The 26,408-nt window shown below is 33.8% G+C and overlaps 4 protein-coding genes across 6 annotated transcripts; all 4 read right to left on the reverse strand.

Moving 5' to 3' along the window:
• Nucleotides 1-1,350: 1,350 nt before the first annotated feature.
• Nucleotides 1,351-3,345, reverse strand: LOC116145341 (EID1-like F-box protein 2). Of its 3 annotated transcripts, none has more exons than XR_004130382.1 (2): nt 2,197-3,345; nt 1,351-2,013 (listed from the first exon to the last, which is right to left on the reverse strand). XR_004130382.1 is itself a non-coding variant. In XM_031430794.1 (2 exons), exon 1 carries the CDS (start codon nt 3,147-3,149, stop codon nt 2,301-2,303), a length of 849 nt encoding a protein of 282 aa, XP_031286654.1. In that variant the 5' UTR covers nt 3,150-3,345; the 3' UTR covers nt 1,353-2,005; nt 2,282-2,300. The 3 variants fall into 3 exon arrangements, 2 of the variants coding, with proteins under 2 accessions (XP_031286654.1, XP_031286653.1); XM_031430794.1 differs by having other exon boundaries at nt 1,353-2,005; nt 2,282-3,345; XM_031430793.1 differs by having other exon boundaries at nt 1,361-2,013; nt 2,282-3,343.
• Nucleotides 3,346-7,971: 4,626 nt separating this feature from the next.
• On the reverse strand, nt 7,972-10,171 carry LOC116145420. Its single transcript, XM_031430882.1, has 2 exons — nt 9,968-10,171; nt 7,972-9,408 (listed from the first exon to the last, which is right to left on the reverse strand). Exons 1-2 carry the CDS (start codon nt 10,169-10,171, stop codon nt 8,341-8,343), a joined length of 1,272 nt encoding a protein of 423 aa, XP_031286742.1. The 3' UTR covers nt 7,972-8,340.
• A 6,665-nt stretch (nt 10,172-16,836) lies between these two features.
• On the reverse strand, nt 16,837-20,353 carry LOC116145313. The gene is made up of 6 exons (XM_031430760.1): nt 19,991-20,353; nt 18,833-18,982; nt 18,099-18,357; nt 17,785-18,003; nt 17,500-17,642; nt 16,837-17,394 (listed from the first exon to the last, which is right to left on the reverse strand). The coding sequence occupies exons 1-6, from the start codon at nt 20,270-20,272 to the stop codon at nt 17,095-17,097; spliced, it is 1,353 nt and encodes a 450-aa protein (XP_031286620.1). The 5' UTR covers nt 20,273-20,353; the 3' UTR covers nt 16,837-17,094.
• A 929-nt stretch (nt 20,354-21,282) lies between these two features.
• Nucleotides 21,283-23,619, reverse strand: LOC116145389. The gene is made up of 2 exons (XM_031430855.1): nt 23,537-23,619; nt 21,283-22,735 (listed from the first exon to the last, which is right to left on the reverse strand). Exon 2 carries the CDS (start codon nt 22,580-22,582, stop codon nt 21,776-21,778), a length of 807 nt encoding a protein of 268 aa, XP_031286715.1. The 5' UTR covers nt 22,583-22,735; nt 23,537-23,619; the 3' UTR covers nt 21,283-21,775.
• Nucleotides 23,620-26,408: the final 2,789 nt, after the last annotated feature.

The raw sequence follows: 26,408 nt of genomic DNA on the forward strand, positions 1-26,408 counted from the left end.
AACTATTTGCACATGCAAAGTGCTAAGCGGACTTAGAAATTACACGTGAGTTGGAAAATGAAACAAATAAAAGGAAGACGATTTTTAAAGTGATTCGGATGCTCAAAGCGAATCCTACATCCACCGCCTTTTTATTTATGAAAGAGTACAATCAGGTCGCATGCAGCGATCTAAGAGAACAGAAGTACAGAGAGGGAGAGAGAGTGCTTTTGTTATCAGAACTAGAATCCTGAACTATTTATAGTAAGAGGTTTTTAGGTAATGATTATGAGTCTGCCAACGGGTAGGTGTCGTACACTTTCTACCCTGCTTCTCATTGGTCAGTTGCATGGAAGATATCCTTAAATCGCGTAGGACTTGGGCAAGTGGGTGACTCCTAGCCACTCACTCGTCAAGCCTTTACTTGCCAAGTTGATGACAGTCTTACTCCTTCTGTCTTTGGGCAACATGGCAACGCCTGGATGGCACAATACCTTCCTGAATTATGATTGGTTCTCACTAACGTAAGTCTACATCAGCTCTAATTTTTTAGGCATAACACTTTTGATGCAGTTTATGGTTCAACCCTGTGTGCCTTTTCTTCTTTAATTCTCTGTAATTGATTTCTCTTTAAGTCCCCTTACCACCATATCTACTAAATTACCAAGATTTTGCGGAGTGGCATAATGACCCCCTGTCAAAAGATTCATTTGGAAATAAGTCTTGGAGTTTTGAGGAGTACAGGTGAACTATAGGTTTAGGCTCTTTTTAAGGGTATCCTTTTGTGCTTCAAATATATAGACTTTTTTAATCCTATATTTCGGCATAGGCACTACACCTAGAGAGCATATGCCAAATCACCCTTAAGATTTAAATCTCAGGAGAACATGCTTTAAGAGACTTTTTGTTTTTCTTTTCTTATATGCCCACAAATCCTTTTCTTATTCATTCACCAAAATCTGAATTGGGCTCACTACTAAACTTTACATGTTCGAATATCAACCGACAAAGGAGATTTGAATCTTGACCTATTGTTTCAAAAACTTATTCCATCACAGGTGTTGCAATTCCCAGAACAAGACCATGTCTAAACCTTTAATACATTTTTAACCCAAAAATATTTCATATATCATCATCAAATGTCACATTAAGACATGATATTCGCTTGTCTCATGATTGATTAGTTGTAAATTCATTCTTTATAAAGAAAACTATAAGGAAAACTCTAAAGAGAACGGTAATGAACTGGCTGAAACAACAGGAAACAAAATGGGAGGACCTGCTCAGCCACTCCGTGCACATTTATTTTGCTGGAATGAGATGGCAGAAATATGAATGACTAAACTCTTACTTAGTGGCACGTGATCAATTATGAGCATGTCCAAATAGACTGGAGATGGGCAGTGCCCAATGACATTTCAACATAAATATAGCAAGGTCTTGGTGGCAAGGATAACATAATATAATGGAGTGGGCTCAAAACTATCAGAAAAGGTCGATGTTCAAACCCTCATTAATACGTCTCTGTATTTTGTCAAGCAATTTGAACGTGGCGACAAAAATTAAATAAGATATAAAACAGAAAGTGACACTTGAATCCGCAGACTTATCGTCATGGCAACTTGGAGCTTGGGTTGCAAAAGAAATTCACACCTACTTAAAAAGAAATTTTTGCAGAGGATATCAACAAGGCAACTGATTTATCATTAACAGGAAATCTATATGAATTATTGCAGGGCCAAACTGTCATCCACAAAAATGACCATACATAAACACAGGGTATTACAAGACATAACCTGTTGAGTAATGGATGTTTTGAAAAGTAACGGTTAGCAATAATTCTAACCCGTCACAAGGAAACATTTCGTTGGAGCAAGCAAGACTCGAGAGCACTTGACCCAGGAGTCGAGACCAGACTGATCATTTGATTCAAGCTTGTAGAAAATGAGGTTGGCTGACCATCTTATCGGATGTCTCACTTTCTAAAATTCTTGTAAGAATCCATTAGCAGACACTAAATCCTTGCCTGCAACACTAAGCAAAATGCCAATAAAAAAATAATCTTGTCAGGGTGGTGCTACAAATTTTAGCAGGTAAGAAAACAAACAAACTACCTCACAATTATAATTTTCCACTTTATGCAGAAGATGATTAAGTCAAAAAAGGCATGAGAGTCTTAGGTATTTATCAAACAAGGAAAGAAAGATCTTTTAAAACCTGCATAGTGATGAGTACGATTTTTTTAAGCATCCCAATTCCTCACTGACAAGATATGCATGAGATGGTTGCTGCAAGTAAGTACCTGGGATCTATTCCAACTACTACTCCCGCTCAGATGCCTCCTCTGAATCAGACAAAGGTAAGAGGGTGCAAATCCCAAGCATATGGCCATTGAGGCACACATAATACTCGATGCAATCCTCGTAAGCACCCAATCTGCAGGTGGCACTCTGTGGAATCATTTTGGCTTGCAGCATGCTCCACAACTTTGCCTTGCAATAAGGGCATACTTCTGTTGGATGAAGCTGGGCCCTCCTTTCAATCAGCATTTTCCTAACCTTTGACATTGAGAATGACTTAAAAACTCCACGGAAAAATCCTACATCCCCTTCCTCCCCTTGGTCTAGATGCTCGCATGGATCAGATACATACAAGATATCTGTTCTGCATTGTGGCAAAAGAAAACTCTTTCCTGATGTCCGAGAGAACCTGGTCCTGTAAACAAAGTGGCCAGGGATCTGAATGCTATTGAACAAGCCACCCTTGCTACATCCTGAACAATAAATAAGAAGCTTCCCGAGTGCCCTCCAATTTCCATCAACACTATGACTCCCACTAGATTGCAGATCAAGCATCATCTTTGGAGCCCTTGTTCGGCAAAACTCCTTCCATAGCACTCGCTTGGCAAGATCGTTAAACCATTTGCATACACAGGACAGAGTGGCAATAAGCTTGGGGTTCCAGTTCAATTGTTGAAATACTAGGAAAATCACATCTTCACTAAGATGTCCTTTCGTGCATTGACAGCTTGCTGAGTGTATGCAACGATACTGCTTGGTGATAATCATTGTTTCTACTATCCACCTACTGAGAACAGAGAAAGATAATGATAATGACTGACATGTATAAGTCAACATATCAAAGGGATTAAAGTGGCTATGACTAAGCATCAGTTTATTTAGGCACACTCCAGTCTTTGATTGTAATGTGCTCCATTTAAAATGAAAAGAGAATAATTTCCTGCTTAAAATATAATTTTATGCAGAGGGACGCCTCAAGCTACTCTTGGGAAAATCCTTCTTCCATTATTGTTACAACATTTCTTTTCAAATAATTCTCACAGCATCCATAAAAAAATAAACCCAATAACGGTAAAGAAAAAAGAAATGGTGAATTAAACTCTAACATACAAAAAAGACCACAAGAATCAAAGCACACCAACAGTGAACTAAATTACTAGGAATCGCCTTCGGGCGAACATCGAAAAGCCCCAATCAAATGAACTAAAACAAGGCCTGACCAGTCGAGCAGTTAGTTAAGAAACACAAAGACTCTAGAGCATTGTACACTTTATGTCACACACATACTCCAACAAAATATCATGGCTTTTAAGTTTCAATCGACGCACATCAACACTTCATAACATTATTTATTTCCGTCAATCATCCACCTTTTTGAGAGCCTACACACATATCATGAAGTAGGTTTTTGCATTTCAATAGAAAATTTTTTTTTCTTCAACAATAGAAGCTATAAATCAATGCATGTTACTCAAAGCCAAAATCTCATACCAGAAAACCACTTATAAAAATTGACATCATTGTCAAAGAACCCACAATAACCAAGCAATCAACCAATCCAAAGAGAACCCACTTCACAACTTCCCTTGATAATACTAAATCAACATTAAAACAAAAAATCTCCAACAATTAAACCACATCAAAACCAGCTCAACAGAAGCAAACAAGCTGAACTGAGCTAGATCGTAAATGAAATGAATCAGACCCGACTTTTCACCTCAGCTAATAAGTTCCTTGCATGCACAGCCTCAAAACCCTAGAAAAACCATCTCTGCACAAAAACGAAAATATTAGGGCCTGCATGTGCTGAAATACCAAACCAAACAAATTAACCAAAAAAAAAAAATAAAAAACTTTAAAGAGCAACAAATTCCCAACTCACAAACAAAGAAAAGTTGGTAATTTCCACTCCCCACAGGGCAAATTAGTCAAAACGAATTTATATTTACAGAGGAAGAAAGAAAAGGCAAGAAAATTGCAGGGTGATAGAAGCGAGAGAGAGGGCTTTGGGTTCCATATAGAAGAAGAAAATGTTAAATATTTGAAGGACAGATATGTTGACAGGTCAGTTTTTTAATCGAAGGAACGACAAATGAGAGACGTCACGTACTGATGAGCACGTAGACGATTACGTGGCGGTGCATAGGCGGCAAGTGGGATCCACTTTGTCTTATCTGTCAGCGTCTGATTGAGGTGACTTTTTGAAAATAACGGCAACGTATTTGACTGTCATCTACATTTTTACTGTTGCCGTTGTCGGACTGATGAAAGGTAAGTGCTTTCATGTCCACAGAAAGATTCTTAAACCCTGTATTTGTCCACGTGTCAGAACACTGAATTTTTGGGATTTTTTTCCTTATTTTGAGATTTCTGTTTTGTATACGTTGCAGATTGTCATTGCCTGTTTGCATTTTTCCTCGAGGATGCACGCCTACCTTACACTTTATAATATTAATATTAATTATTTAAATATTAGTATATATAAATTTTAATTATATTGATATAATTTATTTATAGAAAAAGATTGGATTATATTTAAAAAATACTATATTTATATCTCAATCTCACAACCTTCTCTTACACTCTAACGTGATAGCTGAGTTGACACTATCACATCTAAGAAATGACCGTTCTTGTTTAGTCAAAGTTATTTATTGTCTTAAGTGTGATGAGAGGTAACTAGGGGTGTTAAAAAACGATTAACCGAACTGGTTTTTTGGTTCGAAAAAATTCCCAAACTGATTTGGAGGGAAAACCGGTTTAAAAAAAAAAAAGGGATAATCGGTTTTCCCTTCTTTTAATCAAACTTTTATTTTTTTATTTTTTCCTAAATTAAATTATAAATATAAATAATACATATCCTAATAAAAATTAAACATTCATACATATCTATTGACCACTACTAACAATACATTAAAAAAAAATTATTTAATATTTAATATGATATATTATTTTTTATTTAATATATAATTTTTATTTATATATATATACATCCGGTTCAAAAAACCGGTTTTGATTAACCGCTTTTTATTTTTTCCCGAATCGGAAATTTGGTTTTTTGAATTTTTCAAACCGTAACTAAACCGCTTTTTCGGTTAACCAGTTTTCATGTTCGGTTCAATTTTTGCATTTTTTTTAACACCTCTAGAGATAACGTGACAATTGTCAAATCAGCTACCATATTGGGGTTGTAAGAGAAGGTTGTGAGATTGGGTTGTAAGCGTAATAGTACTTACTATATTTTTAAATTTATAGATTTTTGTAATTTAATAATTGCTAAATTTAGTTGATATATTTTTAGCGCCAAAAATATTATCACTCAATGGGATATTTTTACTTACAACACATTATTTTTGGATTATGATCCAAAAGTGATTTGTCAATCCAAGGATACACTAACGAAACATTTCTAATTATAGAATAATTTTAACATATGATCTTAAATATAAAAAAAAAAATATATATTTTTTTATTTATAATAAAAATTTCTATCATCTTTGCACTACAAATGTCATCAAGTTAATATTAATTAGATTGACATCTAAAACATGATTTATTGTGATTTTATGCATAAATAAAAATTATTTTAAAAGGAGTTGAGTATTTGAGAAAGTATTCTTAAAAGGAAAATAATACAGTTACCGAAGGATGTGCACCGAATGACATGACGCAATCCTGACTGTCGATTAATATTAATTCATAATTAATCGACGGTTAAGATTACGTCACATCATTTGGTGTACGAATTCTGTGCACATCTTTCGGTAACTGTAGCATTACTCTTCTTAAAAACCAGGATAACATCAAGAGCAGACAAAAGGTTCATAAAGATGAAAATGTTAACATGATGTCTTGAGGAAAATCTAGGGCTCTTTTTGTTGTTTTGTTTTGGATGAAGAAGTGGGGCAGGTGAAGTGGAGTTATCAAGTGAGCATGAATTGGTTGAATTTGGAAGGAAATGGATGTGACTAAAAAACGTGATTGCAAAAATCCTTACTCTTCCCATTGGTGGTCAAATCTAACAAATCCAGAAATTTAAAAGTGCAAAGCAAGTGGTAAAACTAGGTTTGGTAGGTCCTCTTAGTCTCAATTGTGTGCCGACTTCGAAACTAGAACTCCCATCGAATCCTATAATTTTTAGGAAACGAGAAACAATGGCCAAAGCCCAAGTTTTAAACTAGAGGCCCTCTTGAACCTTGTAATTAGAACTAGAAAAGTGACCCGTCCAGCCTGGCCCACAGCTGGTTACTACTTTTGGCAGGTCGATCCTAACCTGCCTGCCAACAAAGGCAGGCCGAGTTAGGCCCACCATTTTTAGGGGAATAGTTAGCCCAGCTCGGCCCGCCAACCCTAACCCGCCGGGTTAGGCTGCACGCAGGGCCGGGTTAGCCCTTTTTTTTTTATTTAATTAACTTTTCAAATAAATAATTAACAATTTATAAATGAATAAATTATAAATGTAATTGTTTTTAGCTAACTTTTTAAATATCAATAATTCAATTAATTTTTTTTTTATTAACATTTCAAAGATTAATTCAATTTTAATACAATAAAATTATAATATAAGAAAAATTAGATTTATTCATTTATCAAAAAGTAAAATAAGAAATTACAATAATTATTGCCTCGTTAAAAACCTCACCAAGAAAAACCCAATAGGAGAAAAACTTAGTAAAGAAAAAAGAGTACAATAATTGACAATTAATTTACTAGTTACAATTTACAAAACAACTAATTTGGGGGTGGTTTACACATAAAATATTTTTATATAATATTATATGACAAAATAAGATTGAATGATTTTAAATTTAAATTAAACTTTCACTCAATCATCTTTTGTCACATAATGCTATATGAGAAATATTGTATGAGAATTTTGTATATGTACTATTACTCTTATCGGTTTGGGTCATCAATGGTCAATTTGTTAATAAGTCGTTTTATAATGGGCCGTATTAGGACTTAGTCTTAAAAAATGTTTGATTTTTTAATTAAATATATTTTAGTGCTAAAGTATTTAAAAATTTATTATAAATAATAAATAATATTTTGGATTATCTAATAAATAATTTATTATAAAAATAATAATAACAGTGTGTCAAATACTCAAATTATATGATTACGAAGTTTTATACATTTTAATATTTATGATTTAGAAGTATAGTTTAATATTATTGTGTAAAATTATTTGTAAGAGTTTGATCATAATAGTTTAATTAAAAAAAATTAAAAAATAGGGGAAACTTGAAAAAAATAAATTTTTTTATTTTTATTTTTTTTTTACCAATAGCCAATAGCAACCCGCCAACCCAACGGGTTGCCATATAGTAACCCGACCCGCCCAGGGTTTGCATGTGGGTTGGGTTCAACCCGACCCGATTATAAGACGGTTTGGGTTGGGTTGACCCGTCTAACCCGACCCATTTGTTCCACCTCTACTTGTAATCTTTGAGAAACGAGAAATAACGCCCTTTTGCTATACAAGTGTCCATGAGAGGGCTCAAAACTCAAACCTTGTGGGAGCAAAACACAAGCCCGAGTATCCGGCCAAACACTTATAGGTGTTATATGATCATTTTAAAGTATGCATAACAAAGAATTGTAAATAACAAAAAGTATTATTCAATCAAGAACAAAAAAAATAACCAACAACATTGAATGAGAGAAAGTAAAAAAATTTAAATCTAAGAAAGCACACATAAGCCAGCCAATTTTACAGTCAAGAAGCTTCCCTTTCCACACTTAAAAGGTACATGGAAGTCATGAGTATATTTTTTTTATTAACTGTATATTAACAATCACATTGGGTATGGGATTCAAAGAGGAAATGAAGCATACCCTCCAGAAAATGTATATGAAGCAAGTCAATGTCAGTACACAAAGGATTCGGACATTCAGCTCAGTATCTGGGTTCTCTCGAGTCCACCGAAGCAATCTACTTTAACACTTCTGCAACTACATAAGCTTGTGAACTTCACTTCTTCACGCAAAAGCTTAGGTTTATTCACTACCATATTTGAAAAAGAACTAAGAACTGTTAATAAAAGCGATGTATTCCAAGTCAGGCGACAGTGTTTGCCGAAGGTTTGGTCTCTTGGAGGGAGATAACTGTTTCAAAAGCACCAACCAAGGCCTTAACCTTACTTTTCCGGATTTCAGCAAGTTTACTTGCTGTTTGTTCAATGACGTTATTAAACAGGATTTGGGAATCTTTCTTTCCCTGAACATCTTGATGTCTCAAAACAACCTTTTGTGAACTGGATTTGCTGTCAATCACCACACCATCAGTTCCTCTCTTCTTAAAGCTTCTTCTGCCATCACCCTTGAGATTTGGCTTCTCTCCAAGCACTCTTCCTCTCCTGAACTTGAGCCTTCTTGGACCATTGTTGTCAGACTGAATGTCAACCACCTTTCCCTTCCTAAAATGTAATTTCATTGCCTGGGAACCTTTTTCCTCAGAGTAAACCATCCCATCTTTTCTAGACCTCCCTGGGTGTTCATTCTCCATAGTTTCTTCTTCTTCCATGCTGAAGGTTTCATCAGATTCAGAAAGAAAGTCGTCTTCTGTTCCAGTCTCTGTATACTCTGATACCTCTTGCTGTTCTTCATTATGTAATGATGATGATGAAGAAGCTGTAAGGGATTCGGCTAACGAGCATGATGGAGGCGGAGCTGGTTCAACAACACAGATTTCATTTTGATCAGATTCCAAAGATCTGTTCTCAGTTTCCATCTTGATAACATACAGGGTTTTTTCCTGGACCAAATCATCATTAGTGTGCTTAAGCTCAACCTTGGATTCCTTCGGTTCATCTGTTTTAGTCTGGCCCTGATTCTTCATAGGGGACACAACTTTCAAGCTCTTATGCTTTCTGGCATTTAGGCTTGCAACTCTATTGAGAGAAGGTCTAGGAGACAATGATGCCCTTGGGGATGCCAGAGAAACTCTTGGGGAAACCAATACTTTCTTTGTAACTCTACTGATAGAAGGTTTAGGAGACAACGATGCCCTTGGAGATGCCTGTGAAACTCTTGGGGAAGCCATTACTTTCTTTGCAACTCTACTGATAGAAGGCTTAGGAGACAACGATGTTCCTTGGAGATGCCTGCGAAACTCTTGGGGAAGCCATTACTTTCTTTGCAACTCTACTGATAGAAGGCTTAGAGGAACAATGATGCCTTGGGGATGCCAGTGAAAGTCTAGGGGAAGCTATCATTTTCTTGACAGCTACTTTAGGGGGGCCTGTCTTGATGTCACTGTTTCTTCTTGCCACTTAAACCTCCTGAAATTCGGGAGATGATAATGCTTCTGCACCAGAGATTTGCCTTCAAGAAGAGGATGCTTGAAGCTGCATTTTTTTCTTTAGATTTAGATTTAATTGGTATCGAAGACACCTCTGTCTTTGCTGAAGCGGACAGTTCCGCCCATTGAATTTGGGGATTCAGACAGACGGGATTTAGAAGTGGGTGAAGGTCTGAGTTGGATGTGATGTCCTCTTTATCCCAGACAGAACTTCACCTTAAGGATACAGCTATCCACTGACGTATTAAGCACATTTCGGACATTCAATGATTTGGAGAACTTCATGCTTGATGATCTCAGGTATGTCAGATGAATAGGTTTTGAATGGGAGACGATTTGGGTCTTGCCACCAATGTCTTTTTCCTCTCCGGCAATATCATGTTGCCGTTGGACTTTGGTTGTCAATTGATGGTTTCCTATTACTTTTTGCTATGCGAGGTCTTCCCTTAGCTTCAAATGCATGCTTCTTGCCATACTTGCAAAAGTCGTGACAAGAAACAGTAGAGGCTCTGAGATAATGAGGAAGAACCTTCTCTCCACTTTCGGAAGAACTTGCATTTCCAACAGATTTTCTCCGAAGTACCTCCATCAGTTTGGTCCCTTCTGGATGTACCAGAAATTGCCATTCTCCTCACATCAACTAGGTAAAGATAAAGGGAACCAAAAAGGTTCAGAATAGACAACCTCGAAAAGTAATTATAATATTTATGGTAGTGAAACGACAATAGATTAGCAGACACAATCTAGCAAGTAGCCAACTCACCGCAATCTATTCACCGATACAGTGAATCAAGAAAAATATAACTAGAGCAAATTTCAAAAAATCTTCAACCTGAAAAACAATAACAATAAATAACATCAAACATGCTTCTAAAATCAGTAAAAACTCATGTTCCAATCAACTTTCAGAGAAAAAAAAACAAACATATACCTTAGAAAGCATTAACAATTAAAGAACACCAATGACAAAAAGATGTCTTCAATCTTAGCTTCATTAAATTTGGCACAGATGAATAGGAAACCAAACGATCTCCACAATAACAAATAGAAAAGCAGATATTTAACTAAAGGTAAAAGGAAAAGCATCCAAATCTATTAGATCATCAATAACAGAATAAATTCTTTTCTTTTCTTATACAGGCTTGAAGCATTAACTCAAATGGTAGACTTTATGCACTCCACATTTGCACACAAGAAATATTCCAGAAAACACAACAAATCAACCTTTACTTCCAGAAAGAAATTAAGAAACCCTCTATTATAACTTCCGAGTCTATCATAAACTTGAACTTCTAAAATACCAGTCCACTCATTCAATCAAAAATATAATAGCGAAAACTTTTCAAGTCACCAAAAAAAAAAAAAAAAAAAAAAAAAAAAGCAAATATAGAACAAAAGAAAAAACAGTACCCCAAATTGCATGAAAGAAAGCAAAAAAGCCATGTGAGCAGAACACAAGCAATCCAATCTCCAATTTACCAAACAAAAACAACCAGAAACTAATTGGAAACAAGTTAATAACAGACCTATAACTTCACAACTGTAATACATTATCAAAAATATTGAAATATATATATATAAATGTCACAGGTCTAAATTTATTCAACAATACCTTGATATGATCCAAACCAAACCATCTCCCAAAAATTGCAAACAGATTACTAAACAAGCAGCAAGCTAAGCAACCCCACTCTAAACATCAAACAAACTGAAAGAACCATAAATAAAAAACAGGTAAAGCTAAAATAAAACCAGATACAAAAAACGGAAAAGAAACAAGATAATTTTTTAGCCAAACCCCAAACAAACAAACCAAAAAAAATCGATTTTGGAACCGACCCATTTGAGAAAACGAGGAGATAAAAGAAACCCACAAAGCATTTGGAGGAAAAAGCAAAAGGGCTATAATAGAATTACCTTTTGTTGCAGTGTTGAGCTTAACCAGAAGCTAAGGAAAAGAAAATGAATGTTTCTTCTTTTATATTCTTGGTCTTGTTGTTTGTGTAATTTGGATTGTTTTTGTCTGCTTGAGAGATCGTGCAAGCAACTGTGGGTGTATTGAAGTCTGGTTGGGGGGAACTTTCCTATGCTCCACCGCGTTCTTGCAGATTATTTGGCGTTGAAGAAGAGGAAAAAACGTTGAGAGGACTGTGGGATGGATTGGGAGCCACCTCAAAATTCCTTCCGAATTTTATAGAAAATATTTTATTTATTTGTTTACCTAATATTTATTATTTCCGAACCAATCCAATAAAGTTATCGACTTGGTAATATTACAAACAATATATCAACGTAAAATTTATAAACTTATAACATAAAACGTAAATGAAAAACATTATTGACTTAAAGATATTATCATGATGTAAAAAATATATTCACATAAAGTTTGTAAAATTATAACATGAAACTTGTAATATTATTTCGAACCAATTTAATAATGTTACTACTTACATCTTATAGTGTTTTCATCGACGTAAAATTATAAACTCATAATTATAAACCAAAAACGTAAAAATTTGTAAAATGCACATACAATAAATATATAATTTCGTTTAGTATATTGAAATATATTTTTGGAGTAATTTAAAATTTATTTATTATTTTAAAGTAAGAGAATCTTTCTGAGTTGATATTTAGTTTTTAATTATATGTCAAGAGAAACCCAAGGTTATTTTAATAGAGAATTATTAAATTTTTAACATTATTTTGGAAACTTCTATAAGAATAAAACAATACCTTAAGAATACTGCATTTTCATATGTTTTTTTTTTAAATAAAAATACATTTTAATTATGATTATGTGGTTAATAAGTTTAGTGGTTAAAATTTTAATTTTTATTAAATTCACATTAAATATAAGTAATAATATAAACAAAATAAATAATCTATTTTAATTATTGAAGGAAATAAATTTATGAAAATTAATCAATTTTATATAAATGTGACATTTTAGATGAAATGTTGTTTTCCAAATCTGGTTCTAGAAATTAAGTGTTCATAATAATTTGTCATTATTAGGAAATAAATATAGTTTTCTTTTAATATTCTATGGCCTCAAAAATTGGGAAATAAATATAATTCTTTTAATTTGAACATGATCTTATTCTTGTGGTTTTCATTGATTAATTGTAACAATACATTTTTTTTTTTTTGGTGACTTTATGGAAAGCTACAACTTTAATATTTATAGAATATTACTATTTTAGAGGAAAAAATATAATCCATTAAATATATTTCTATATTATATACTTTTGAATAATTAAGTTAAGATTCTCTCCTCTCTCTCTTTTAATTGTATCATATAATTCTAAGCTGAAAATAAAATTTTAAATAATTTAAAAAATATGTTTAAAAAATTAATAAATAAATGTCTTGATGTTAAGCAAATATAAGAAGGAGATTTAGTTTGAAATTAAAAAAGAAATAGAAAAAAAAAATTGGTGAAGATATGATTTTATTTTTTATACAAAATCTTGGAAATAAATAAACATATAATTATAAAATTGATTTTATTTATGCCAACTCTTTGATTTTTTTTTTTTTTATGATAATGTTAATTAACCATCTTACCCTACGTATTATCAACCTTTGGACCATATGCTCTTTTCATAACGAAATTATTTAACAGAATTGTGTATGGCGCTTGTGGTAGTAAAATTGTATTTTGAAAATTTTTGGATAGAAAAGTGTCAAACATTATTTGTGGGGAAAGGTGATTACTCTTTATTAATTATAAAATTGACTTTTTAATAGTTCTTATTTTAAACATTCAAACTCAGATTCTGCCCTGGTTGGTCATTTATTTAATTAATATTTTAATTTAATTAAAGTGGGAATAGCTTCAATCTCTAATCATCTCATTTAATACTTTCTCAAAATTCAACTCATTCTTTCACATCAATTAATTTCCCCATAATCAACTTTTTAATTAAGTGCTTTAATTAAGAGGGTTTTAACTTAAGCTTGCCCTTCTGGCAAGAAATCCATTTTTTTTCTTCATTTTTATTTTAATTATATAAATAGTTAAAGAGGGAGGCAAAAAAAAATTAATTTAAAAGAACAAAATGTAAAAATAATAATAATTAATTAATTAATTAAAGGGACTTAATTCTCAAAGGATAATATTATAAACCTAAATACTGTATCTATAAAGTCGGTGCGAACCCCATTTTCTTTAATTAGTGTGAATCACACTAGAAAATGATGTATGAATAGAACGACTTTTTCCTACCTAAGGTTTTCCTTAATGATACTTTCTCATCCAAAAAATTTCAAACTACTATTTTTTCACCCAAAGTTTATATTCCGTTGATATCCAAAATATACTTCACTTTCTCAACCGACGTTCGACGAGTTACCAGGAGCTAAAGTAAATGGGGTTTTATAAAATGGAGGCCGGTGGATCAAATGGTGATGACCATCTGAATATTCGATATCACAATCAATCAGAAATCATCTAAGAACATGAAAACTTAACTTTGTAATGACCGACAATCGATGAAAAATCAAGTGCCGGGGTGAGAAGGGTTTTGTAGAAAGGAGGTCGGAGGTTGAAGTGGTTATGAAAGAGAGAATTTTTGTTGCCATAATGGGCTAGAATCGACTTTGGGTAGTAATAGAACATTAACTTTGGGTGGAAAAATGGTATTTTAAACTTTTTAGGTGTGAAATGTCATGAAGGCAAACCTTGGTTGGGAAAAAGTTGTTCACTCTGTATAATTATTTAAGGAAAATAATAGAGACACCGGGAACAGTGCATCGAATGACGTGACGTAATTCTGACCTTTGATTAATTATAACTTAATATTAATCGACGGTCATGATTTTGTCACGTTATTCGATGCACATATTCAATGTACTACTCCCGATTACTGTAACATTACTCATTATTTAATGAAATGTTTCAATTTCTCTAGAATATGCCAACTCATTCAATTTGAAGTCATCTTCTTCTATTACAAGTATTAAATTTTATCCTTAATTTCATAATATAATAAAATATTAATTAGTCGATGATATCAACTTATCATAATATATAATTACTTAGCTTAAGATTATTATTATTATTATGTGAAAATCTTTGGTGCGAATCTTCTAATTTTTTTTTTTTTTTCCTTTTAAAGACTTCCACCTAGTTTTTTTAAGATATAAAACTACTAATGGACAACATTTCAGTTAAGATTTTCGGATTAAAAACTTTAACTTATAAAGTTTTCTCATTTTTGAAAAGTTGGCAGGATTTTTTATTTAAAAACCAAAATACCCCTCATTTTCATATTAACCCAATTTCAAAAACCTAGATTCCACCTTTAACTACCTGTTAATGTTGCGATTTACACTAACGAGAAGTACATAGGGTCCATAGTGGGGTCTACATTTATAGAAAACTCATGATTTCGATGGTGAATCAATGGATGAACAATAACACAAAGAAAATATTTTTAAAATGGTTCGGATGTTTGACGTAAATCCTATATCCACTGTTTTTATATTGTTTTTTTTGTTTTTGTTGTGCACAATTATGACTTACAAAGTATGAATGAAATCCGATCCTTAATTTGAGTAAAAAACATGCATATATATACTATTACAGTGACAAACTTGTAAATAAAATTAACCTAAAAAGAATGACACGTGACGTGAATCCATGCTTCAAGGATTTACCGCACAACACTATCTATTTCTCTTGAACGTCTGTTACAATCAGAGATGTATCCCAGTTTCTGCCCTAAACTATTTATTTCTCTTGAACGTACTTTAAACTACATGATTTTAACTAATAAACCTAAACCATATAAGGGGATAAATGCGATTAACTCCAAATTTGCACAATACATTTTATTTTTCTATTTGTTGCTTGTGGAAGCCAGTGTAGAAGCACTTTTTAAAGATGGTGCAGAGGCATGAGGCATTGGCAGGAGCAAGTGCTTTTCCAATGAAGAAAAAAGCCTGAGCTTCTGGCTTCTGCTTTTGGGGGGAAAAGTTAATGCTTTTCTAAAACTAAGTAATGCCCACATTGTAAAAGCAAAAAGAATTTACATTGGATTCTCTTTACTTCATGATCTGCTTCCTTCAAGATCTAGCACATTCTTTTAAGATGTAATTTTGGACCACATAAAATTAATTAATTAATTAAAATTCAGAAAGAAGATTTTTTTTTTTTTTTTTTTTTATGTGTGTGAGATAGAATATAATAATAAGAAGAACATGGTTGGTAGATTGGTTGAGGAAGTTGACCATCCAACTAAAAGTTTGCTCACAACATAAAAGAAAGAAAAAAAAAAAATTTAGGGGTATTTACGTCATTTTCTAAGTGTGAGTTTTTCGATAAGTATCGTCGGGTGATAATATCTCTTTAGAGCATAAGTTAAATTTAGACATTATGTGTTACTTTTTTGTTACTGAGTTTTCTCAAAAGACCATTTCATGAACTCTTATCGGTTTTTTACCGTTACGAGTTCATTTATGCATTCAAAAGATAACTTGGGGGAATTTAGATTGACATTCTATATCCGCATCGAAAATATTATAATGAATTTGGAAATTTTATAAAAAGATTACCATGTACATAATCTAGGTTTGTGACAATAACAATAATAATTAAATGTAATTATGTTAACCTAACTTTTAAATTTTCAACCACCTTTAAGGAGTTGCTTATGAACTTCAAATTCTATGTATGTAGGCCTAAACTTTATGATAACCTTATAAATGTAGTAATTAAAGTGCCATTGAAATCAAATTTGTTTGATTGGTGATCAAGGAAGCATGATGCCATTTCTAAAATTATCATCACACCATGACAAAAATAATAATAATTATAAGAGTTGTCTTTACTTTATAAAAGCAAGTTTTGAGTCAGAAAATGGCCAAAATGGTGCAAAGTTATATGGGATTTTATTGACAATGTATTATGGTTTTACTGTTAATGATCATTCCCTTTGTACACCTTTTTCTTTTGGTAAGAGATAATCTTTGGTATGATTTATGATTAGGAAGAAAACATGCTGACCTAAGTGAAATTTTTTTATTAATGGCTGAAATATCCGAACACAATTGCCAGCTAAACCCGCCTAATTCTCAGGATCATAGAATACCTTATAAGCCCAATGTAATTGTACAAATGTAGTAGATATTTCTCCTACGACTTAAACACAAAACCCCTGGGTAGCTTAACGGCTTGTCATCCGGTCACAAGGGAAGAGGTAGAGAAACATCTACTTAATTATGGAAACCAAAACCCTATAAATTGAATCCCGAGTTCATTGGCTAGTAATATAGTTTGTGACACAAAATGCTTGAAAAAAAATTAAATGTACTTTCTAATTCCAAATTATCTATGTTCACTTTCATTTGATTGAGATTTTGAAGCATGAAAACTAGTAGCATTACAATTTCAAACGTAAAACATACAGAACAATGTTGCAAAGAGGCTTCCTGCATCCACTATAATCTTAAAGTATAGAGGTGTTTGTAAAATTATAAGGTGGTTTGCAGATGAAGATTTGAGCGTCATCGTTTCTGGCCTGAGACAGTCTTCTTCACAGCACCCACAGAGACTAAAAACTGATCAAGGGATGACAAGGTTTTCATGTCATCAGGAGGGAAATAACTAGCAGTTTTTCCCATGAGAGATGCGAAGAGGAAAGAGAGCGAAGGTTGAGTAACATAACGCTCGCCTAGAAGGTCATCAAGAAATGCAAATGCAGCTAAGAAATCAGACCTGCTTGCGTTTATCGGAGCTGCAAAATGGGCAGGGATTACTCTCCTGAATCTCCAGTCCCGTGCTATACCATCAATCCAGTCCCGGACCTGAATGTTTAAGAAATTGAGGTTGTCACACTTAGTATGTTTATAGAGCTGATACTAGAATTCATTTCAAATTAAAACAGTATAGCAACAGAATGGTTTCTTTACCTTCTCGGGAACTTTGCTGAATACTAGTGTCTTTACAATTGGTGAAACTATCAATTTCTGTGACATCTGAGCAAAGCTAGCATTAGGTTCCAACAGATTGGAAGGACCAAGGAACAAGATTTGGAGAACCATTCTTTCCCACCCTACAGCAAGAAACTAGGCTCATTCGGTTTCTTCGCAAAATAAACATGTTCATCACCTTTAAGTTGCATCAATGTTGAGGTCAAATTCAATTGGAAAATGAAAGTATGGCATCTTTGGATCACAATGGAATGAAGAACTAACCTTTCTGACGGTTCTTCTGGTTGTCAACTATGGGTTCCTGGGGGACTTCCTTGCCTTTACTAAGAAGTTTTACTGCCAAACCATTCTTTGCTGAGGCTAACAAGGACTCTTTGCTGATACACTCCGGTGGCTTTCGTGGAACAAAAATTACAGCATCTGTAACCAGTAGTGTTCTTGAACGTTTATGATAAAAAGCAACCTCCACATATGGTCCAATTCCTGAAATAGTTAACAAGCAAATGAGCATGTAATATGTAGTATGTAATATGAAGCTTCTTACTGAAGTTTGACACAGGGATACTGCAGTTTATTACCAACTTCCGGTGAGCTTAAGACCTTTTGCTCAATCTCATCAGCCCATGGAGTTGACAAATCCTCATGTTTCAAGGTTTTAGCACGAAAAATCCCAAAAAATTCCAGAGGCAAATTCAAGGGCCAACTCCATTGCCTTGGTGCCACCCATATCTGAGCACGGGGGAATTTTCTTGAAAATGGACCGACAAAAATTTTATGCTCATATGCAAATGTTGGCAGGACAATGTACTCCACTGGAGCTCCCAACTCCTTCACAAGCTGCCAAAATAGCAGGAAATTTTTAGTTAAAGTACGCATCCCAAATTCATTCAAGTACACAGCATATGGAACTTGCCAAAGTCGAGAGTTAAAATAATGTACAGCACAATGGCAAAGAAGAAGTCTCCACAAATGAGAAAAAATAGTGAATATGGAAATTTCTCTCAGAGAAGTTGAAAGCTTCTCTCTTCAAGAATTCAAATATATCATGACATAGCAAGTTGTCACCACTATTTCCTAAGTAAACAGGGCAGGTGATCAGATCCTTATGAATGAGTGTCTCATTTGTACATCCAAGCATGACTGCAAAACCAATTTTCTTTCATCCCTATTATTGTTATATTGAAATAAACCCAACTTTGAAAAACCTGTCGACAACTAAACTCAGAAATGTCATGTGCCCTAAGCTTTCAAAAGCCACCAAATTGTCTGACAGATATACTTATCCAAATAAGCAGTAAATTAAAAATAGAACCTGAATGCACTCCTTAGTTGGAGCAATGGGCGCATGCACCCATAATCCTCCAGATTTAAGCTTGATGACTGTCATCCGGATGTTTGTAGAAACACTGCTGAATCCTAGTGCTTGCTCTTGCTCGAATAGCCATATGCAGCCTTTCACAGCCTATGGTGGAAAAAGCGAAAGAAGAGGAAACTTTCAGAGAAACAAAAACAGAATTACTATACATGACATATGATTGATTTCTGTCATGCAAAATCAATCAAATTTCTATGCACGTTAAAATAGAATTCTTTTATGTCTTATAACATCTTCACTTGCAATCAAAGAAATGTGGTCACCAGTGAACAAAAAATTTTGTTGACACATAAATTCCTTTTAACATTCACTACTTTGGTACGTTGCATATTCATTCTGAGCATCTAAACTACAGATTCTCTACACTAACATTTCCATTTAAAACACTAAATTTTGCAGTGCAGAATGTATTTTCTCTATTCTGATACTCAAAGTATAGTCAACAATCAATGTATATCGAGCAATAAGCTGCCCTTGTTTCCTAATCAGAATAAGAAAGCAGAAAAGAAAAATTCAAAACCCCATTAGAGCATCCTAAAGACACACTTACAGACTATGGTTGTCATTCTGGCATTATCTACTAAACAAACACTCGTATAATTCAAGGTAAACGCCTTATAAACAAGCAATATTGTGAGTTAGAACAATGAAACAGCATCAAATTAACGAGCTATACGCCCAGTTGGTAGTCCGTAGTCTGAGTTCATATGAAGAGGAACCTTATGCAGAAAGGAGCAATATATCATAATTTTATGCTTTATTCTTTGACTCCAAAAATCCTCAATGATTAAGAAAAATTTATAAACTCAAATATCAAATATCATAAGTCCACATGAAGTGACATAATGAAAATTCTCAAATATCATACTAAAGATTTTTCTTGATACACCTCAAATAACACAAACAATATATATATATATATATATCTTCAAGCTAGCTACATGCAATCAACCAAAAACATTCTTCTTTTTTAAGAACTTATTAGAGTGGATTTCTCAAGCTGAAAACTCTACCAAAAACATGTGATTTGACTACAGCTTAAATGAATCACAAATAAAATTATTTAAAGATCACTAAAGTTTGAAAGAAGCTAACCTCAGTCCTGATAGTGCGCCTATTGAGAAAAGGGCCGAGAGGAAATGGGAAACCAGTAAAGTTGAGATAAAACCTGCCACTTTCACTGTTACTACTTTTTGTTAAGTCACCAACTGAAGCAACCACCAAAGTGGTGAAATTTCTTGTTTTGCTTCTGGGTTTCAGCTGCAAAGACAGACCGTTCAAGGACCCACCAAAAAAACTTGAACTGGGGTCTCTATGAGGAACTGGGTTGTGAAAAAGTTTTGATTTTGGAGAAGCAACAGCAACGGCTGCCACCATTGTTTCAAACCGAGTCTATTTTTTTTCTACCATTAACCAACAAGAAGAGAGCTCAATAGTTGAACAGGAGCTGTGGGGACAGAATTTACAGGACCCAGAAATTGGAACTACAGGCTATGTTTTTGACACGTGGAGGCTTATGTTAGATTGCCCTACATGGAAATTCTGAGTAGTTTTTAATTATTGTGGATGATGAGAAACAATAGCTACATCAAGAGACAAAAAAAAAAAAAAAAAAAACTTGATTAGTCTAACCGTGTAAGAAAGACTTCTCTAGAATTGCCAGGCCACTAGAGTTGCATACTTTGGGCTCCCAAATTCTTCAAAATTATTAGTATGTTCATCTATTAGAAGCTCCATCTTACCATTTATTATTTAGTTTCTGTTTACTCCTGGTGGGTTTTGTTATTGCACTCTTTGTTTTAAGCAATAAATTCCCAGGAATAATTCTCATATTATGGATGATAAGAGCATCTGCCATGTTTGTGCTTCGGTAGTGTCACTAAAGTTGGGCATCTAGTCTGAAAAAACCTGACTGCAACCGCCTTCAAGGTGTCAATGACCACCTTCTTAAACTTCAAGCTCGGTCGACAATCAAAGGCCTGAGTTACAGTGAGTTTTCAGACCCTCCAACTAAGTAAACAAGTTCCGATGACCAAGATGTTACACCAATGAACCAGTGGAAGTGTGTAATAGTCCAGGTTAAAAACTGAGTTTCAGAATTGTAAAATAAAAAATGTACAAATATTCTATTGCGATATTTCAAACGGCAGCAAAAACTGAATACAAAGGTCATACTCAAATCTGTTACTGAATCACCAAAAAGCTTCAACTGTTTTCTACATCGATGGCCATTTAAATGCAGAGGCAGAGCACCAAAATTAAAAAAAGCAAAAGATTCATATTAAGCAATATAAAAATGAACACAAAGGGAGATCACCCAGCTCCAGCAAGACTATATCCTTGCATGGCATTATCTGGGCTCCAGAAGATGCCAAACACTCCCTGCAGGAGATGCAATCACACCCCGCTGTCGAAAACATATATTCATATTTTACTGATTCCATTCTAACTGACTGAGAAGAGAAGAAAAGAAACATAACAAGGACAGAACTATTACAAAGCTTTAATTAACATCAACCTCATCACATAAGGGAAGTTTCTTGCCATCATCATTTCAACTACATACTAGCAATAGCTCTGCATATTCACTGAGTAGACATTACATTTTGTCTAAACCTTCATTACCAGCAATCTACCAAATCCCTGCAATAAACATCACAACTATCATACAATCCACATCCTAAAGGCACTGAAAGGTTCTGATCATTAAAGACTTTAAGAGAAACTAGCATTGAGTAGCTTTGGCGGTGACAACTGGGGAAATCTTTAGAAGCTAAAAAGTCGACGAATTGAAGAGTTGATGACACACAGATAAAGGAATGTCATCTTATAGGTCCAAACTTCTATTCACAGTGCTTACAAATAAAATCCAGTAGCGTCTCACGTGATTATCTCCTTCACAAGCCAATCCAAACTAGGATACGCGAAGTAAAGAATGAGAAATGATGGCAGAGCAAACAAAATAGTGACAAGTATGTACAAGGCCAAGATGGCTGCACTGGCAGGTATTGCATACAGGACAATCAGAAGAAATATGATAACCAGTGGGAACTTGGCTGTCAGATGAACAAAGAAAAGCAGAGACTTTCGGAGGGAGGAATGCATTCTCTCCACACTGAGGTAATTATTAACATGAAGGTGATCATGGTTTGATCCTAATGGCTCAGCATGATGATTATGTTGTGCCCTCCTGTAATTACCACAACTCACTTGATTTCCAAAACTTAAACTGTTGTTTGTTGGCCAGGATTGCAGATGATCTTCACAAAAACCAGAATGAGACTTTGATCTATCACCATTCATGCTCTCAACCATCCAAAGTAGAAAATAATTCTTGCGAGGGAATTTGAGGTTTCCCTTGTAAATCAGGCGGAAAGACAAGAGATTGCACCATGGACAGGAGATAAAAAGGGGAAGCTGAATTGGTAAAGTAGGAAATTTCACAACTGCCCATTGCAGTCCTAGGATGCAGTTTTTACAAAGAGTATGGCCACACCATAAAACATAAGGCACATTTTCCACAATGTTGAAGGATTCCCAACATATTGGGCACTCCAGACCTTCCTCTCTGCTAACAATAGAAGACACTTCATCATCTGAGCATTCTGAAGCAGTTTGAGTTAGCTTTAGAGAGTCATTTTTCAATCCAACATTTCCAGCAATACAATTGGAAGCAAAGTTCCACATTTTGATAGTTTGGGGCAAATGACTATACCAACAACATCATGTGCTACTATAGTAGAAACTGAACCTCGCAATGGAAACCAATATCCATCAACCAAAACCCTGAGAATGTCCTTCAAGTTATGACTGCAAGCAATACAGCTCTCACAAGTGAACCTGGAAGGAAAAGTGTAAATAACTTGATATACTGAAAGATAGGTAATATATTCAACAACAAAATTTAACAAGTTATTGAGATAAAACCCAAGATCTCAAATTATTGAGATTCCTATTAAAATAATAAGTTTAAAAAGGATGAATTTCACCGCAAGCCCCGTAACTCCCAAATCTCAAGATTCAACCAATTTTTCAATTGTTCTTGTATTTTACTTTTTTCAGGCTTTCAATTTCCTTTCTCTATACCAGAGAAATCATAACTGCAGATCGTAAAAATTCCAGAGTTCAAAGTTCAAAATCCCCTACTTTCAGTATGTTTACGATCACTGCTTTAAGCTAGAGCAATAACTAGTCCATATTCATTTCTTGCTTCATTTGGGTTCAATCAATGAGAACAATAAGAGCCTAAACAGCCAACTCAGTGCCTAACAATTATAACGATTCAACTCAATCAAATTCTTTTGTTGGTGCAAACAGTGCATCATTTCACATTTTATATACCCTAGATTAATATAATGATATCACAACCAACCAAACACCAAAACTAAAATCAAACAACTAAATCCAAGAATTAAACAAACAAAAAAACCTCACAAAAGCTAAAAAAATTTGAAAAATATACAACAATACATGATTAAACCCTAATTATATAAGCATAAAAGAAATAAGACCTAACTATCGATCAAATACGATCCCAGAAACAAAATCGAGCGAAACGAAAAACCCAGAAACATTTTATCGTAATTAACGTGGGATCCGCTTGGACTAAAAAATTATTAACCAATTAAGAGGCGATCTTACCGGTTGACTGATGAAGAGAGAGAAAAGAAGGAGAGGGTTTTGAGTGAAAGCCTCCAGTTCGTTCTCTCTCTCTCTCTCTCTCTCTCTCTCTCTGAATATGAGTATTGAAGAAAAAGAAGAAGGACTAAATTGATAATTTTGTATTTGTTTTTTTGTGGGAAGTTGAGGATTTCATGGGCTGTGACCTGTGAATGAAGGAATTCTTCTTCAATTTCAAGTATTTTCAACTACCTATGGTCGCCATTAAAGAATTCGAAAACGAAAGCGTTTTGATTGTCGGTATCTTCAAAACGCTGCGTTTCCCCCGAAGATGATTGGCTTGCCTTAGTTTTTGGGTTATAAGAAAACAATGTAATTGGAGAGGGCATTTTTGTAAATACAACTTCTAAAATAATTTATTAATTTTTTAGATCTTTCTAGATTTGGAAAGCAATTAAAATTTAAAATAGTGTTTAGTGTACAATCTAAAGTCCCGAACACGTTTAATTACTTTAAGTATGATTTGTACACACATAAACAAAAAAAAAAAAAAAAAAAAATATTTTTCTAGGGGTACTTTGTTTTATTATTGAATAATGTTATATTTACATCACCATTTTACACCATTTTCATTATATCATGATGTGACATATGTCACAACCACACAAATTCTATTATAATGTTAAAAATTTAAAATAATTAAAATTTTGTGTGGTTGTGGCATATGCCACATCATGATGTAATGAATATGGTATAAAAGAGTGGTATAAATATAGTATTACTCTTTATTATTTTGGATAGGATTTTGAGAATAGTATTGGGTAGTTGAATAAGCGAGTATTACGAGGTAAAATTTAAAAATTTATAAAGAAAAACCCTTAAATTTGCTAATTTAACTAAACACCCCGATATATAAAAATTTTGTAAAATGATAAAAACACCCCCACCCACCCACAGTGCCAGATTCCGGCCACCACCGTTGGAATTTGGCCAGAAAATGGCGTCACGATGCAGACCGGTCGGATCTGACAGGTAGGGCGTCGATATGGCCTTTTCCGGCCAAATCTGGCCGTCGATGGTTGAAAAAGTTTAGATCTGGCCGTCAGCGACTGCCAAAGATATGGTTGTCGTTTTCGATCAACGATAACCAAGATTTGGCCGTCAGATCTGGCATTTTCTACCTAGATCGATAAATTACCGGCCAATTCCGATCGTTTGTAGGCCGTTGTAACAGATTCCGATTACCACCAATGGTGGTTACCGGAATCTGGTAAGTATGGGTAGGTGGGGTGTTTTTGTTAATTTTTAAACTTTTTTTCTGGAGGTATTTAATGAAATTAATAAAATTAAGGGGTATAAAAGTAATTAAAAATATACTAATATTTCTTAAATAACAAAACAAACAATATTTTGGAAATAGGATTGAAAATATGGGTAGAAATAATGTGCCAAACAGAGCCTAGAATGTTGGTTGAATATTTCAATTTGTAGGTTTCAAAAATATTAAAATAACAACTTGTTTTTTTTTTTTTTTTTAGGCAACCAAATGTTCGGACCAGTTTACGTACACTTCGACTAATCTTCAAAAAAGACTAATGCAACAATTCACCGTCATGACCTCTTACTTAAATCGCGGATGCTATCTACCGATGGTTTAGAATAACAACTTAGATTATGAATTATGACATTGCAATTTGATTTGCATGTTTGATTATGATATTTTCGAAGTGGGTTTTTCTTAAATTCAATTTTAGAACCAATTTTTCAATCAAATAACTAGTGTTCAGTATAAAAATTCTTTAATAGTTGTCTTAAAGTGTATATTAATATCCTTAACGAATAAAAAAATGATTTTTTAAATATATTTTATTTTAAAATACATATATATATATCAATATGATCAATTTTTTATTTGTTCGTGATTCGTGAGCACACGTTAAAACAATTTTATAATCTGAACACACCCATTAACTCCTAACATTGACTATTTGAAAAGCATCTAAAAAAAATTACATATTTGATTGTTATAATTAGCGGTGGGCAGGGACTGGTCTGGGACCAGGGACCGGTCCTAGTCCCTTGGGATTGGTCCCAAATGGACCAGTCACTCATGATCCCAGGCCCATGTGAAAAATTAAGACCCGGACCAGGCTTTAGGCCTGATAGGGACTGGTCTCATGAAGCTTGGATAATTTTTTTTACCCCTTGATTTTTTTTATATTTTAAGGTAAAACAAAATTTTATAGGGGCCTTTTAGTTTTTTTTTTTAGGGGTAAATTTTATAAATTTGTTTTATTTTAACCCTCGTAATTTATATTTATTTCAAAATTAATAAGGGTTTTTATGTAATTTGACAAGGGACTATATTGAAAAAATACAAAAAAATTTGGGCCTAGGCTAGGACAGGCCCTCCTCCTTAGGTCTGGTCCCGTTTTAGGACCAAACCTCTTAGGTCCGGTCCTCTCAAGGACCGGTCCTAGGACCAAGTTTTGGAGCTGGGCTTTTGGGCTCGGTCCCAAATGCCCAGCTCTAGTTATAATTATGAAAATGAGTTTCTAAACCACTTGGCTCTTGTTCGAGTCTTATCAAGTGGTCATCTACCATATTTGTAACTTACTTAACGTATTTGTAGAGTGTTCGATGGATCCCGAGATTAGTTAATGTGTATGCAAACTGGCCCGAATACCCCGATTATAAAAGAAGAAAAAATGAGTTGAGTTTAATACATCAGATGCCTTCTCTCAAATATATCTAATTGCTTATAATAAAAAATCATACATAACATAACATGCTTGAATTTCATATACAAATAATTATTAAAAAAAAAAAAAGAAAAAAAAGTTGTATTGTAAATTTAAATGAGGATATTGCTAATTTCTTAATCCAACCCAAC

This window comes from Pistacia vera, unplaced genomic scaffold, assembly GCF_008641045.1.
Source record: "Pistacia vera cultivar Batoury unplaced genomic scaffold, PisVer_v2 Contig461, whole genome shotgun sequence".
Taxonomy (NCBI): domain Eukaryota; kingdom Viridiplantae; phylum Streptophyta; class Magnoliopsida; order Sapindales; family Anacardiaceae; genus Pistacia; species Pistacia vera.